The sequence below is a fragment of the Ogataea parapolymorpha genome, chromosome I, assembly GCF_000187245.1.
Source record: "Ogataea parapolymorpha DL-1 chromosome I, whole genome shotgun sequence".
NCBI lineage: Eukaryota > Fungi > Ascomycota > Pichiomycetes > Pichiales > Pichiaceae > Ogataea > Ogataea parapolymorpha.
In genome coordinates this window covers 378,740-392,350 of record NC_027866.1, presented here as the reverse complement: position 1 = coordinate 392,350, position 13,611 = coordinate 378,740, and the positions used below count along the sequence as shown (strand labels likewise).

The window sequence follows — 13,611 nt, the reverse complement described above, 5'->3', positions numbered from 1 at the left end:
TTCGACTCTACAACTGTCCATACATTGAGCCTTAGCTAAATGATTATTAGTACACATTAATATACAAATGGCCTATTCCGATGCATTGTCAAAGATGGAACCAGAGTATTGCGGAACTTGGCCAAAATCAAATGGACATGGTTGCTCGTTTTCGAAGTTGTCGAGCCATTCGCAACCGCGAGAAAGAACGGAGAACTGGAGTTTCTTCATTACCACAAGAGACTCGTCGTAGTTGGTGTACTGTAGTCCCGTAAACTCCCGAAACATTAGTTTGAAGTAGAAAATCAAAGACTGGAGACCTCTCAAATATCCCAGATCCGGTGAGTCAATATGCGCTGGAGGATAAGTGGTGTTTGGAGGAAGAGGCTCGTTTGCAATGACACATTGAGCGAAATCAATAAGACGAACAATCAACGTCGACTGTGATTTAGCGTGGTCAGCATCGGAATCATACATCAACAATATCGATGAACCATAAAGCCTGTAGCCAGGCAACTCCTTGAAAATCTTTTGCAGCTCATTCAAATTCTCAATCAAATTCGGCAAATGCTTCACCACCGAGAAAATAGAAAGGCCATCATAAAGGAACCTAGCAAGCGATCTCACAAATTCATACCCAACGTTGAGCTTGCGTCCAAAGTATTTATCCCTGTTAATGAAACAATTCCGCTTTAGATCCCAAACTTGCATTCCACAAATTCTTGTTCCAAGACGACGAGAAGTTGTCTGTTGGCATTTTCTCCGCTGCGAGCACCTCTTCTTTTCTGTAGCCTCTACACCGTACTGACGAGTTCCCATCTTCAAATCCAAAACGCATGGGTGTTTCATACCAGAGGTCAAATCTTCGAGAAGAATGAAACGTTCGAGCCGGGTATGTTTGCGTTTGGAAAAGAAAGAAGGTGAGTTCAGCAACGGTGGAGAAGACAAACTCTCTTCCTCATCGTCAATGATCGCATGCTCGCTTGTCGTGTCTTTCTCCATATCAAATATCCCCCCTCCATCATCCTTGTGCGGCAGTGTCTTGATCTTGTTTATTAGAGTCTCTCTATCTGGGAAATTACATCCATCAGCATGCGCTAGCTTTTTGAGGTCAAGTAAGGAATTTGAGTGCCCACCTAAATGGTCCTTCCTAGCCGTCAGCTGAGGGAAAGTCTGAGCACTGGAAACACCTTCCTCAAATGGCGCAGGTAACCCTTTTTTGAATGAACTTCCTGTCCCGCTGGTAGAATGTCTATGAGATCTTGTAGCACGAGCCCCTGTGAAGCTACAGCTTTTGTGGTGTCCTGCGTGAGCTGTTTTGCTTTGTGCTCTTCTAGTGTACTCTTTAATGGGTGCAAACACCTCTGTCAAAACCAGTTCCTGTAGTTTAGTGTTGACTTTAGTAGCTCCCCAGACATCATGCGTCCCTTTACCGACTCCAGTTTGTGGAGATGCCGAAAAGCTACCAGAGTCACTCAAAGAGTTGGGTTTGGAATCGTCCTGAAATGGCGAGTTGGTGGAGTAATGGTTCCAAAACGACTCCGGGAATATGTGTTTATTGTCGTCTAGAACCACTTCAGGAGGAAGTTCGTCTGCCTTGTGACTGGTTTCCAATGAATGATCGTTATCGTAAGATGCGGTTTCATAAGCGTCATCCGCCAAACTGCTGTATCGCACATTCAAAACCCCAATATACCGAGGCATGAATTTCAACAGTTCAGGGTGTGCAAGTTCGATGTTCTCGTACCAGGTATTTTCCCTGTTGACCAGCGCCTTGCAAACAGCTCTGTGGCTGAACTTGAAGATTGCCGTATGGCCTCCCACCTTATTCTTGAAAGGCTGCAACTCCACAGCCAATGGAAACTTTCCCCCCGAGAGTTGCTCATATTTATTCTGTGTGTGGTCTGTCGAGTCGGAAAATGGCGATGCTGATCTTGAGGTGTCCGTACTATGCACATCGCGGCTTTCCTTCTCAATGGCCTCTTCTATTTCTTCGATTTCGCTAAGTATTTCGGGGTTGTCCACTTCATGGTCAAATTCAGCGGCGGCAGTAAGATGTTCAGGAACAGCCCTGTATTGCGAATCCACAGGTGTATGAGGAATATAAGTTGCCGACGACACGGGCTCCAAGGGAGGCATGCTAGGGTAGAAGGAAGGATGCAAATTGTGTCGCTCCAGATCCACTGATGTGATGGTGAATGAATTGTGGCGAGTGGAGCTTTGAGGTTCACTCCTATCTATATGGGGATCACCGTCAAGAGAGGAGGCAATCTTTGATTCTTTGTGCATTTTTGGCAAACTGTCAGACGATTCCGACCCACGAAACAGTCTGAGAGACTTTGCTGCTTTACGGCCGGCCATGTTTGAGCTTTTTATTTCATCTTGATGTCGTTTGTCCTTCTCCACAGAGGGAGGAAAATCTTTGTTCCCAAGCTCTAGTTCTTTATCACACATTGGTATATGCTATGAGGTCTAGTATGGTGAGACGTAGGAGAAATACGATGCCCAAGCATAGAATTAAAATTATCAGAATACAACCAAAGTAGTGATGAGTAGAGAAACAAAACAAGAAAAAAATATGACATTAAAAAGTCCCTAATTTTAACCACGTTGAACAATTGGCAGCACAATCAAAAAAAATCTTTTTATAAATTTTAGCAGGGACAGAGATCTTGGCTGGGAGGAGAGAAAAAAAAATGAGGTCGTACCCGGATTCGAACCGGGGTTGTTCGGATCAAAACCGAAAGTGATAACCACTACACTATACAACCTAATTCACCCCAAAGTTGGGGCCGTCTCATGCTGTCTCTATTTGACGTCTATTGACGCGACGATTAAGGGTGCCGGGCTCGGAATTTCCGCAAACCAATGAGGACCCTATAATTTGTAAGGCACCCGGGATCAAACACTCTACCCCCCTTATACGTGGCCATCCGCTAAAGATCTGCTTTGTTGGCTTTCCGGGGAATTTAGTCGAAATTCTAAATTCCCCATCTTCCCGGAGTTTTATGCCGCTACATGTATATAAAGAAATTTATACCCACCTTGTTTTTTCTTAGATATTTTAACATGTTGGGAGTTGCGAGACGTGCAAACAATGTTCTCTGTTTGGCTAGATGTAGCCAGGCTGTGTTAAGAAAGTCCAGTCTGTCAGCAGCTTTTGCCCGTGGACTCAAAACTACCATTAGACCAACCCCTATTGCTCCTAATTTGACACTTAGATCTCAAAATTTGAGAACGTCGATGCTTTTTGTGAGACACAACTCCCAGGTTGTGAAAGTCCCTGAAATGGCCGAGAGTATCACCGAAGGTACTTTGGCTTCATTTGCTAAGGAGGTGGGAGATTATGTCAAGCAAGACGAGCTGATCGCAACCATCGAGACAGATAAGATCGATGTGGAAGTCAACGCTCCTATCTCGGGAAAAGTTACCGAATTGCTGGTGAATGTTGACGACACTGTCGAGGTTGGCCAGGATTTGCTGAAAATAGAGCCTGGTGAAGTCCCAGCTGACGCCGAGAAGGCAGAGCCAAAGAAAGAGGAGCCAAAGAAGGAAGAGCCAAAGAAAGAGGAGTCAAAAAAGGAGGCACCTAAGGAGGAATCTAAGAAGGAGGTCAAAAAGGAGGCTCCAAAGAAGGAAGAGCCAAAGAAGGAGACCCCTAAGGCCGCTGCCCCAGAAAAGACTCAGTCTGTTGGCAAGTTCTCCAGAACCGAGGAGAGAGTCAAGATGAATAGAATGAGACTGAGAATTGCCGAAAGACTGAAGGAGTCGCAGAACACTGCCGCTTCGTTGACCACATTCAACGAGGTCGACATGTCTGCTTTGATGGAAATGAGAAAATTGTACAAGGACGAGATTCTCAAGAAGACTGGTATCAAATTTGGATTCATGGGAGCATTCTCGAAGGCCAGCACTCTGGCCATGAAGTCAATTCCAGCCGTTAACGCTGCTATTGAGAACAACGACACCATGGTCTTTAGAGATTACGTTGATATTTCCATTGCTGTTGCCACTCCTAAGGGTCTGGTGACTCCAATCGTGAGAAATGCCGAGAGTCTGTCTGTTTTGGAGATCGAGGAGGCCATTGCCAACCTCGGTGTCCGTGCCAGAGACGGAAAGCTGACTTTGGAGGACATGGCAGGTGGAACGTTCACTATTTCCAACGGAGGTGTCTTTGGCTCTCTGTACGGTACTCCTATCATCAACATGCCACAGACCGCCGTTCTGGGTCTTCACGGAATCAAGGAGCGTCCTGTTGCCGTCAACGGCAAGGTCGAGATTCGTCCAATGATGTACCTTGCTCTGACGTACGATCACCGTATGTTGGACGGTAGAGAAGCTGTCACTTTCCTCAAGACCGTGAAAGAGTTGATCGAGGACCCAAGAAAAATGCTCTTGGTGTGAGTTTATAAATACTAAATTATTCTACGCACTTGCAGCTCAAGTGTCAACTGACTGTTGAAAGATGGTTTATCCTTTGTAAAAATTAAAATAAAATAAATATAATATATCATTGTTCATGCTCGTTGCTAGCGACACCATAAAACACGCCAAGCATTATGCAAGCGTTCTGCTTTCTTTGAAACCGCTAGAGCGGCAACGAGTAATACTGCACAGACACCTAGTGGACCTCAACAATGCCCTGCGAGCCCGGATCAGCGATCTGCGAAAGGGCTACTTTGACGACGTCGCCATTCCGTTTGATGTTGAGCAGCAACCAATATATCCCTACGAACTACCGTACGGCGGCTTGGTCAGAGGCCAAGACGAAAAAGTGCTGCGAAACAGACTTATAGAACCCCAGATGCTGAACCTCAAAACTAAGTGGCCGAATCTATTTTTCAACGACTTTCTGTACAGCGACCTGTCGACATACCACGTCCATGTCTCGATCTCGCCGATTGTGATGTACGAATCTGACGCGTCGATCATCCACTACAAACGCGAATATCAAAGAAGAAGCAAAGAGCTCAGAGACTCGGGTAAATTCTCTTGTCTGCCCATCAACTTGGACGGCAAGGTGAAAATGTTTACCAGAATCGACTACCAGCGGTTTTTTCTGGCGCTTTCGCTTGACGAGCCCACAGTGAAGCTGATCGAGCCAATCTGCGACACATTCTGCGACATTAGGTTTTCCCAGGACGACATTGGCTACGTGAACGGCGAGCTGCCCGGATCGCCAATGCGGAAACTTGACAGTTTGCACGTGTCCCTTGGGATGAACGCATTACAGCAGCCGCCGACCAACAACTTTCCTTTTGGCATGTACGAGCTGAGCTATATGAACAACGTGCTACTCAAGCCTAAGAAGGAGCTGCTAAAAACGTTCCCCGATCGATTGGGTCTGGATCTAATTAGCGATGTCAAGGTGGAACTGACGCACGAGGAGCTTCAGGAACTGCAGTTTGAAAGTTCGCGACTCGTTTGTTCGCTGGACAAGGGCGAGCTGTGGGAAGATCTCTGATCCTGGAGCACAGCCCTAAAAAAATTGCAACCCGGTGTTTACCTCATTCCTAAAGCGGAAACTCATTAAGATAATATTTCATGTCCCGGATAAGTTTAATCAGTTGCTTTTCACCTGTGATTCTAGAGCAATGGCCTGGCAGATGAACAACCCGTTTGTGGACTCGCAGCAGGGGTTGCCGGCCAACTTCAAGACGATTCCTCTTCCAGATGACAATTTTGGCTTCGATCCTGAAGTGTACGGAGAAAATGAAGACCTCGACTCAATTCTATATGACCTTGGCATTTCCGAAGGATACAGCCAGCAGCAGACCAAGTTTGAGAAGAAACACTCGAGACAGACCAGTGGCTCCGGCATTTTTGGCTACGTGGGCTCTGGCGACGATACACAGCTGGCTATCCCTGGGCTCCCCGTGGTGGACATTAAGAATAAAAAACCGTTGTACCAGCCAATAGAACGATACATTGATAGCACATACATTACAAACAGCGTTTCTTCGCAGACAGCACCCAAACCTGCACCAGATTACTTTGTGACTGGTCAGCACGACGGCTACAAGTTCCCCCCTCCAAAGCCGGAAAGCAGGCAGGAAACCCCAATCAAACCACAGGACACGGCAGGTTCTGTCTCTGGGTACACGCCGCTACGTGCCACTAGCAGCTATTCTGCCCAAGAACTCATGACTCTGAGACAGCTACAAGATCCAAAGGAAAGCAAGTCTGCAAATACTCAGTTTACGCCGATCAAGGTAAAACACACCTTTGTGGACATTAAGACACCGACGCCACAGAAACAGCCCGCGCATTTCAGCTGGACACCGACGCTCATCACTAAAAAAGACTCCGTTTCCGAACAGATTATCCAGGAACAGCGCAGGTCTCCAACGAAAAAGAAAAAACCAACCATCACCTCGACGCTCGAGCGTGGTGCGCTCGACGTGCATTTTGTCGGGCCCGACGAAAACGACATGTTCAAATGCATATACAACGACTGCGGCAAGCTGTTCACGAGAGTTTCCAACATTAGAGCACACATCCAGACGCATCTCTCTGACCGGCCGTTCATGTGCGACAAGTGCGGCAAGGCGTTTGTGCGAAATCACGATCTCAGACGACACTACAAGGGCCACGAGGAATTCAAGCATGTTTGTCCGTGCGGCAAGAAATTCCCACGACAGGACGCTTTAAAGCGTCACCGGATCAGAAATATATGCATTGGCGCGCTGCCAGACGAGAAGGGCGTGTTCAAGAAGAAACAACGGCCCGTGGCAGGCGCTGTGCCGGACGCCAAACGAGGCCGTCCGCGCAAAGTCGACGAGAAGACCGAACAGAGGCTGCTACAGGACCTCGATACGCCGCAGTTCCAGCCGTACATGGACACAAGCCCGTCGATCTCGCCGGACATGGGCGTGGGGCAACCGCTGGACGTGAGCTTCAAGGAGCCGTTCAAGGACTCGTTCTACTACGAGGCAGGCGAGTTCGCAAGCAGCCTGGAGCCCGAGTTCTCCTTCAACGTTGACGACTACGAGTTTGGCCGGGGTGTATAGTATGTATTAATAATGAGAAGCGACGTCGACTCAGTACGGGATGCCGTTCGTGAGTCTTTGGAACTCGTCGTAGCCTTTGGTGGCCAGCGACTCGAACGATTTTCTGATCAGCCCGCGGATGTACTTGGCCGCTTCCTTGTCGCTTTTTTTCGGCACGAACCGTGCCGTTAAATGTTTGATGGTAGCAGGCTTGAAGCACGGCAGCCCCGAGCTCAGCATCGGCACCACCATGTTGACGATCGCGTCCATGTATGGCCGACAAACCAAGAACGACTTGACACACAGCTCCTCGAACCACTTGTACGCCTGTGTGTCTGTGGAGCCGCCCATCACACGCACCATCTCGCGCGTCAGCTTGAACGGCGACTGTTCGAACTTGACGCCGCCGGGAACGATGTCGAAACAGAAGCCAAAGTCGACGTGCAAGACGTGGCCCTGGTCGTCGTACATGATGTTTCCGTTGTGTCTGTCTTTGATTTCCAGCAAATACGTGATGATGGAGTACGCGGCAAGCGATTTGACAAAGTTGTTGCGAGCTTTCTGAAACTCGATCGAGGTTTCTGGCCCGTGCTGACTGATAAAGTACTCATACAGCCCGTTGACGGCCTCTCTGCCAAGCATGTCACGCGAGATCGAGTTCGGCAGCACGTCGATGATGCCGCAGCCGGGCGCCGTCGCGGTCACCCGATACGGGAATACAAACACGTCCAGGCCGGCGTCCATCCAGATCGTCCGGAACAGCGACATCAGCTGCAGCGCAAGCAAGTCCTGTCTGCAGTCGTCGCCGACCTTGAAAATGGCGCTGAGGTCCTCGATGTGCTGCTTCTTCTCGCCGTCGACGGTGCTGACCTCCTTGCGGATCTTGAACGTGGCCATGAACGGGGCCTTGGCGTGCGACTGCAGCGGCTTTCCAGACTGCCGGTTGATGTCCACCACCACGCCCTGCGGGTTGCTAGGCAGGTAGACGCCTTCCTCGACCTTGATGGCCGCCATATGCTTGTCGATCTGCGCTTTTTTCTCCGGCTTGCTGCTTTTGATGAACGGCTTCAGTTTGCCAGAAATGCCAGTCACCTCCTCGAAAAATTTAAACTCCTTTTCGTAGTACGTCCGGTCTTGCGGCGTGAACTCGGCCACCATCGTGGACCGGATCTCGTCCAGCACGGGCTTGATGTCGTCCGGCACCGTCGATTCCTCATCTTTGTACGAGTTTGCTGCCATGTTCCAGATGATCTGGTGCGCAAACAGCTGCGACACCTTGGCCGTCTCCAAAATGAACCGACGCACATAGCCCAGCCGCATGTCGAACCGCAGCGCTTGCACGATCTGTGGCACGTAGAAAAACGTCAAGTGGGCATCAAAACTTTCAAGAGAACGCATCGTATACTGCAAAATGATCGGGTCGCTATTGAACGGCGGCAGAAACAGGTTGATCGAGTCCGACGGCGACGCAGCCGTCGACAGCACCATTAGCGACGGCACCTTGACGTTGTCGCTGCCCAGCAACAGCCGCAGCGCAGTCGGATCGTCGATAGCTTTGAGCGGGTCGTTCTGGATCAAATGTCTGATTGGTCTCTCCAGCGAGAGCGTCCGGTACCGCTCGACCAAATTCAGGGCCAGACGGCCGTCCAGAGCGTACGCGTCCGCCAGAACACGATCCGTGACCTTCACGCTGCTGTAAGAGCCCGTGGTATCCACTGGGTGCAGCGGATGTAGCCATGTAGCCAAGAAACTGATCTCGTGGTCAAGGAAAAGCAGCAAAAGCACGCGTTTGCGCTCAAACACTGGGTTTTCCGGGTACCGCGTATCCATGAATAGCTTAGCAGCCATGTTAAGGATGCCAAAGTCGCCACGGATCTTCATTTTGTTGTTCCCATAAGGAGCACGGTGTTTGGTAGCAAACCACGAGAGCGCGCCGTCTAGGATCGCAGAAGTGAGCCCGGCCACGTCTCTGGTTCCGAGACCACGGTGCACCTTGAGCACGCTCAGGGCAAAATTGATGAGTTCGAAGCGCGCCGTGCGAGCAAACGGATGCGTGCTGGCAAAAGAAAGTCCCAGTAGCGAAATTAACACCGTCCGCGTGAACATCTTCAAAATATGGCTGCTCTGGTACCGTGTGGCCTCAAAATGCGACGCTAGCAGTCTAAATAGCAACAGGTGTGGTTTCATGTTTTTTGATGCGCTGCGGCCGTTGTAGTCTATCTGCTCCTTGCTTGTTGGCAGATACTCCATCTTGTTGTACTTGGAGTTCTGAATATCAAACTGTTTGCTGTAAAGACCCTTCTGCAGCTTGATGGACTCTTCCAGACGCTGGCATATCTCAGAGAGCACGACCGGGGCCAGGTCCGACCGCACCTTCATGATGCTTAGCCACACACCGACACCGAGCTCGATTGAGTCGGTGTCGAAAATAGCAAACGGAATTGCCACCACCTCCCGCAGCAAGTCGCCCATGCCGTCCGAGGAGCGGATGATCAGCGACGCGGCCGCCTGGAGCGCGAGTCTGAGCGAGTTGGGAGCCACGGGCAGGTGTGCAGACACAGCTGCTCTTAAATCGGCCATTTTCTTGAATGTGTGCATGTGTAGAGCACGCAAACCAGCGGCCTCGTGGTCGGTGAGGCGTAGCAGCGAGTCGTAGCCACCGGCTTTCCAGGGGATTTGCGACAGGAACGCTGACGTGGTGTTGACGTGGCGGCCAGACAGCCCGTCAACGGCCGACAGCTCGCGGTCCGCAGGCATCACCTTGCCCGCCATTTCCAAGGCTAACGTGACGCCGTAGTTGACCCCTTTCCTGGACGCGCCATCGACTTTCGAGACGTACGATTGCAGCAGCGACTTGGTATCCTGCGGACATTTGAGCAGACACAGCGTGATCCATTTGCGGGCCGAGCTGGTCAGCAGGTCAAGCGTCTTGTGTCTCCATTTGTACGAGTCAGAGAGCAGCAGTTTCACGCCGGACACCGGCGCGGTAAACTCGATGCGCGGCTCGTACTCGTTGGTGTCTGCGTCGATGACACTCTCGTAGAGCAGACTCAAAATGTCGAGCAGCGAAAAGAGTGATACCTCGTAGCAGAGCAGCACAGGAGCACGCACAATCAGCAGCTCAGTGCACTGCAGCGCTGCGTTCTGGAGAGCAAAGTCTCTGTGGCAGCAGAAAATGAACAATTGCTGGAGCTGGCGTGTGATCTTTGCTGGGGTGAACGACGAGGAGCCGCCTCTCTGGACGCGGCGGAAATACTGCGACGTGACGTAGAATGCGATAGAGCCGGAAAAGTCCTGCAAATTCGAGATCGAGATGGTTGGATCCGACAGGTACTCCAGCGACGTGGAGCAGTTGCCGCACTCGGCACGCAGACTCTCGAGCAGCAGGTTTGAGGCCAGGAACATCAGCTTGGGCCGCGAGATCTGCGTCTCGAAAACTTTCGCGTCGATCGACTTCGACGTGATAATCGAGCTCAGCACGTCCTTGTGCAGCTTCTCGGTGTGTTTCGAGGTGCCTCTGCGAAGCACCGTGTTCATGTCGATCGTTGTCTCTGTGCGGTTCCACGATGACTCCGACGCCAGGGCCGGCGAGTTGTGCGCAACACGCAAGAGGCTGTCGTGGTTGGCAGCCAGAAGCTCGGAACTGTGCGCGTAGCCGTGGATGCACAGGTTGAACCACATGTCCTTGAACAACGCGACAGTCTCTTTTTCGGTCGGAATGAGTGGCTCCTGGTCGACGGGGGGCAGAAGATAAGCCAGTGGTTTCAAATACAGAGAAATCTCAGAAGCAGAGATCGACACCTCGTTGTTCGAACGGTGGTGCTCCAGGTCGTCAATATCGCCCTTGGAAATGATTGCCGACAGCATCTCGTGCAAATATACAGTGTACAGGCTGGTGTTTGCTCTTTTGGCCATAATTTCGGAAAACTCGATCCACACAGAGCTGATGCGGGAGAACGAGGCTTTGTCCTTGGTGGAAATGGTCGAGATGTCGAAAAAGTGTCTCACCAAAATCAGAAATTCCCGCTCCTCCATCACGTCTACAAAGCCCGTCAGCCCGCGCAGCAGCAGACAGTTCAGCTCGGTTGGCGTTCTGCGCACTTTCTGGAAAAGGATTGTCACGGCCAGGATGTTGATAGATTCGTCTCTGAACGCCTTGGCGATTTCCAAAACTGCCGCAATCACGTTTCTGTACACGAGCGGCAGCACCTCGAGCGAGTACGAGCCTTCCTCGGTCAGCGTCGATGGAGGCTGCCCGGTCGTCGACGAGAGCGAAAACGAGGGTCTGAGCTCCATCGTGCCGCTCACAGTGCCGCTGTTGGGCTTTGTTGCATCGGTCAGGATGTTCGTGAGACTGTACACGCACGAGACAACGTCGTCCTCGGTCAGGTTTTTCAGACAGAACGACAGCGACTGCGCGAGCTCACTGACGGCCTCACTGTTAAGAACCGGCAGCGACAAAATCGTAGGAAGACACTTGCTGAGACGGAGACCAATAAAGCTTTTTTTCGCTGAAAGGAGAGCTGCGCTCGCAAAAATGCTCGTGAGCAGCTCAGAGTTGATCATCTCCACCACCTCGCTCGTGCAGTTACCGTCTATCTTGTACAGCTGCTCCAGATAGTCGTCCATCAGCGCGGTGGCAAAGTTCAGGTCCACTACGGAAAGCATCGAGCCCAACGCCAGTATCTCGATCGTGGACGCCTTGATGGAGTAGCCTGCGTTTCTGCGGCCAAACGTCGACGTCACCAGCCTGTCTGAGCCGTTGTTGACGTACTTGTTGTTGGCAATAGCCGTCAGCGCAAGCTCCTTAAGCAGCGATGTGTCCAGCTTTTTCTGGAGCTCCTTGGTGTTGCTAGCCAAGACGTGGAAAACCAGCGACTTCTCAGACTTGCACCCCAGCTGGCACTTGAGGAACTCTACCGCTAGCTTCTGCACCAAAAACATGAAAAACAGCGATGAAAACTCAAAGCCATAGTCCTCAAAGTTGTTCACCATCTCCACATAAACGTGCTCGTCAATCGAGCCGATACAGGACTCGACTTGGGGAAAAAACGCATCGTCGAAAACACTCACCACCCGCCGCAGAAGATCGGAGCCAACAAACGCAATGTTCTTGGTCAGCCCCTGCAGAAGCCCCACGTAGCAAAATAGAGTCCTCAGGTCGACCGAGTCCGACTGCAAGCTGTCAATAAACTGGAAAATCAAATCCTGACACTTAGGCCTCAATGTTGGCAAAGTTAGGCCCAAAGTCGAAATTGCAACAACCAATTCATACGACAGCTTTGTCCAGGGCGTGGGGAAGTACGTCTTAAGTGTTTTTTTGGAGGAGAATTTGTCGGTGCCCAATTCCGCTAAGTAGAGCTCAAATCTAGAGAGCAGGATCTCCGCTTGAATCTTGCTCTTGATATGCTCGCAACTTCTGCAGAGAGCCAGCAGGACCTCAAACTCCGAATGGCGGATATTTTTGCTGCCCAATTGCGTGCCGGACTGGCTCCTGGTGGCCCCCAGCAGCCGCTTCAATGTGTCAGGGACACTCTGTTCGAGCGTGCTGGTGTCGTCCACCTCCCGCACAGAGAGCGAGGCAAGCTTCTCCAGCGCTTTTGCTCTAATTGAGCCTTTTGAAACACTGTTGTTAGTCGCAAAACGATTAAAAGTCATACCCGTAGAAAGACATCAATGAACGATGATTTAAGTTTACTTGCGACTTGGAAAAAAAACACAAAAATGCTGGTGGTGTAGCTCTTTGGTGATTATTACATAAGCATTTATTTCGAAGGAACTAGCGTCTGTCTATGTGTAGGTCTCAATCAAGGTGTCTCTGAGGTTGCCAGAGATGGCGTCTGGTTGTGCATCCTGCAATCTGAATATACTCTCAACCACACTGAGCTCTGGAGCCGTAGTGTCGAGTCCAGAGACTGCCAGCCAGTCGTTGACCACCATGCCTGCTCCCACAACAGCGGAACCGCGATTCACCGTACCGGCAACCAAGGGCACCTGGAGCAGCGACGAGAGCTCCTCTTGGTCCTGGATCGGGGTTTGAGGGTGAACCAGACCGCCCTGGTTCGAAAGAGCGCAATAAGATCCAACAAGAACGTTTCCCGCAATGGTCTGTCTGAACACCTCCACTCCGAGGACGTCAGCTATGAGTTCCTCGGTTTCTCTCTCAATATCTGGATGCACAAGAGCGACGTAGTCATTGCAACAGATCACGTTTCCCAGGGCTGAAAGACGCTCTTCAACACGCTGGATCTTCACAGAGTCCGGAAGACTGTTTCTCAAATGCATCAGTTCTTGATCTGTTGTCTGTGTAGGGACGAGCAGGCCTCTTCTGTTGCCTGCAGTCATACGGCCCACGATTCTGGTACCTGCAATGGTTGTGTGCACAATAGGGATCACGTCACCCAGCTCGGCCTCAAAGGCAGAATAAAAGTTCTCGGAGCCTCCGACAGCCACCAGACAATACGAGTTGGTGAGCTTAGCGAACACGCCGACCTCGTTGGAATTCTCAAACTGTGTTCTAGTCGCCATTCTTAAAATTTTTTTAAAAGATTAAAAAAATTCTGAAAAATTAATAGCCATGTACATCTCTGCATCGGTAGCTACTAGTTAATTTCTAATCGTATAATCCATATCTAATTAGTCT

At 50.5% G+C, this 13,611-nt stretch overlaps 6 protein-coding genes and 1 non-coding gene across 7 annotated transcripts; 3 read left to right on the top strand and 4 right to left on the bottom strand.

Annotated features, from left to right (window-relative positions):
• Positions 1 to 72: 72 nt before the first annotated feature.
• HPODL_02033 (uncharacterized protein) lies at positions 73 to 2,118 on the bottom strand (the record flags this gene model as incomplete). The annotated part of the gene is made up of 1 exon (XM_014081642.1): positions 73 to 2,118. One exon carries the CDS (start codon positions 2,116 to 2,118, stop codon positions 73 to 75), a length of 2,046 nt encoding a protein of 681 aa, XP_013937117.1.
• A 560-nt stretch (positions 2,119 to 2,678) lies between these two features.
• On the bottom strand, positions 2,679 to 2,750 carry HPODL_05390. The gene has a single exon. It is a non-coding gene; the product is annotated as a tRNA-Gln (tRNA).
• A 298-nt stretch (positions 2,751 to 3,048) lies between these two features.
• On the top strand, positions 3,049 to 4,383 carry HPODL_02032 (putative dihydrolipoamide succinyltransferase; the record flags this gene model as incomplete). Its single annotated transcript, XM_014081641.1, has 1 exon — positions 3,049 to 4,383. One exon carries the CDS (start codon positions 3,049 to 3,051, stop codon positions 4,381 to 4,383), a length of 1,335 nt encoding a protein of 444 aa, XP_013937116.1.
• Positions 4,384 to 4,498: 115 nt separating this feature from the next.
• HPODL_02031 (uncharacterized protein) lies at positions 4,499 to 5,443 on the top strand (the record flags this gene model as incomplete). The annotated part of the gene is made up of 1 exon (XM_014081640.1): positions 4,499 to 5,443. The coding sequence occupies one exon, from the start codon at positions 4,499 to 4,501 to the stop codon at positions 5,441 to 5,443; it is 945 nt and encodes a 314-aa protein (XP_013937115.1).
• Positions 5,444 to 5,573: 130 nt separating this feature from the next.
• HPODL_02030 (uncharacterized protein) lies at positions 5,574 to 6,989 on the top strand (the record flags this gene model as incomplete). The annotated part of the gene is made up of 1 exon (XM_014081639.1): positions 5,574 to 6,989. The coding sequence occupies one exon, from the start codon at positions 5,574 to 5,576 to the stop codon at positions 6,987 to 6,989; it is 1,416 nt and encodes a 471-aa protein (XP_013937114.1).
• A 30-nt stretch (positions 6,990 to 7,019) lies between these two features.
• Positions 7,020 to 12,626, bottom strand: HPODL_02029 (STT4 phosphatidylinositol-4-kinase that functions in the Pkc1p protein kinase pathway; the record flags this gene model as incomplete). The annotated part of the gene is made up of 1 exon (XM_014081638.1): positions 7,020 to 12,626. One exon carries the CDS (start codon positions 12,624 to 12,626, stop codon positions 7,020 to 7,022), a length of 5,607 nt encoding a protein of 1,868 aa, XP_013937113.1.
• Positions 12,627 to 12,758: 132 nt separating this feature from the next.
• HPODL_02028 (Eukaryotic translation initiation factor 6) lies at positions 12,759 to 13,496 on the bottom strand (the record flags this gene model as incomplete). Its single annotated transcript, XM_014081637.1, has 1 exon — positions 12,759 to 13,496. The coding sequence occupies one exon, from the start codon at positions 13,494 to 13,496 to the stop codon at positions 12,759 to 12,761; it is 738 nt and encodes a 245-aa protein (XP_013937112.1).
• Positions 13,497 to 13,611: the final 115 nt, after the last annotated feature.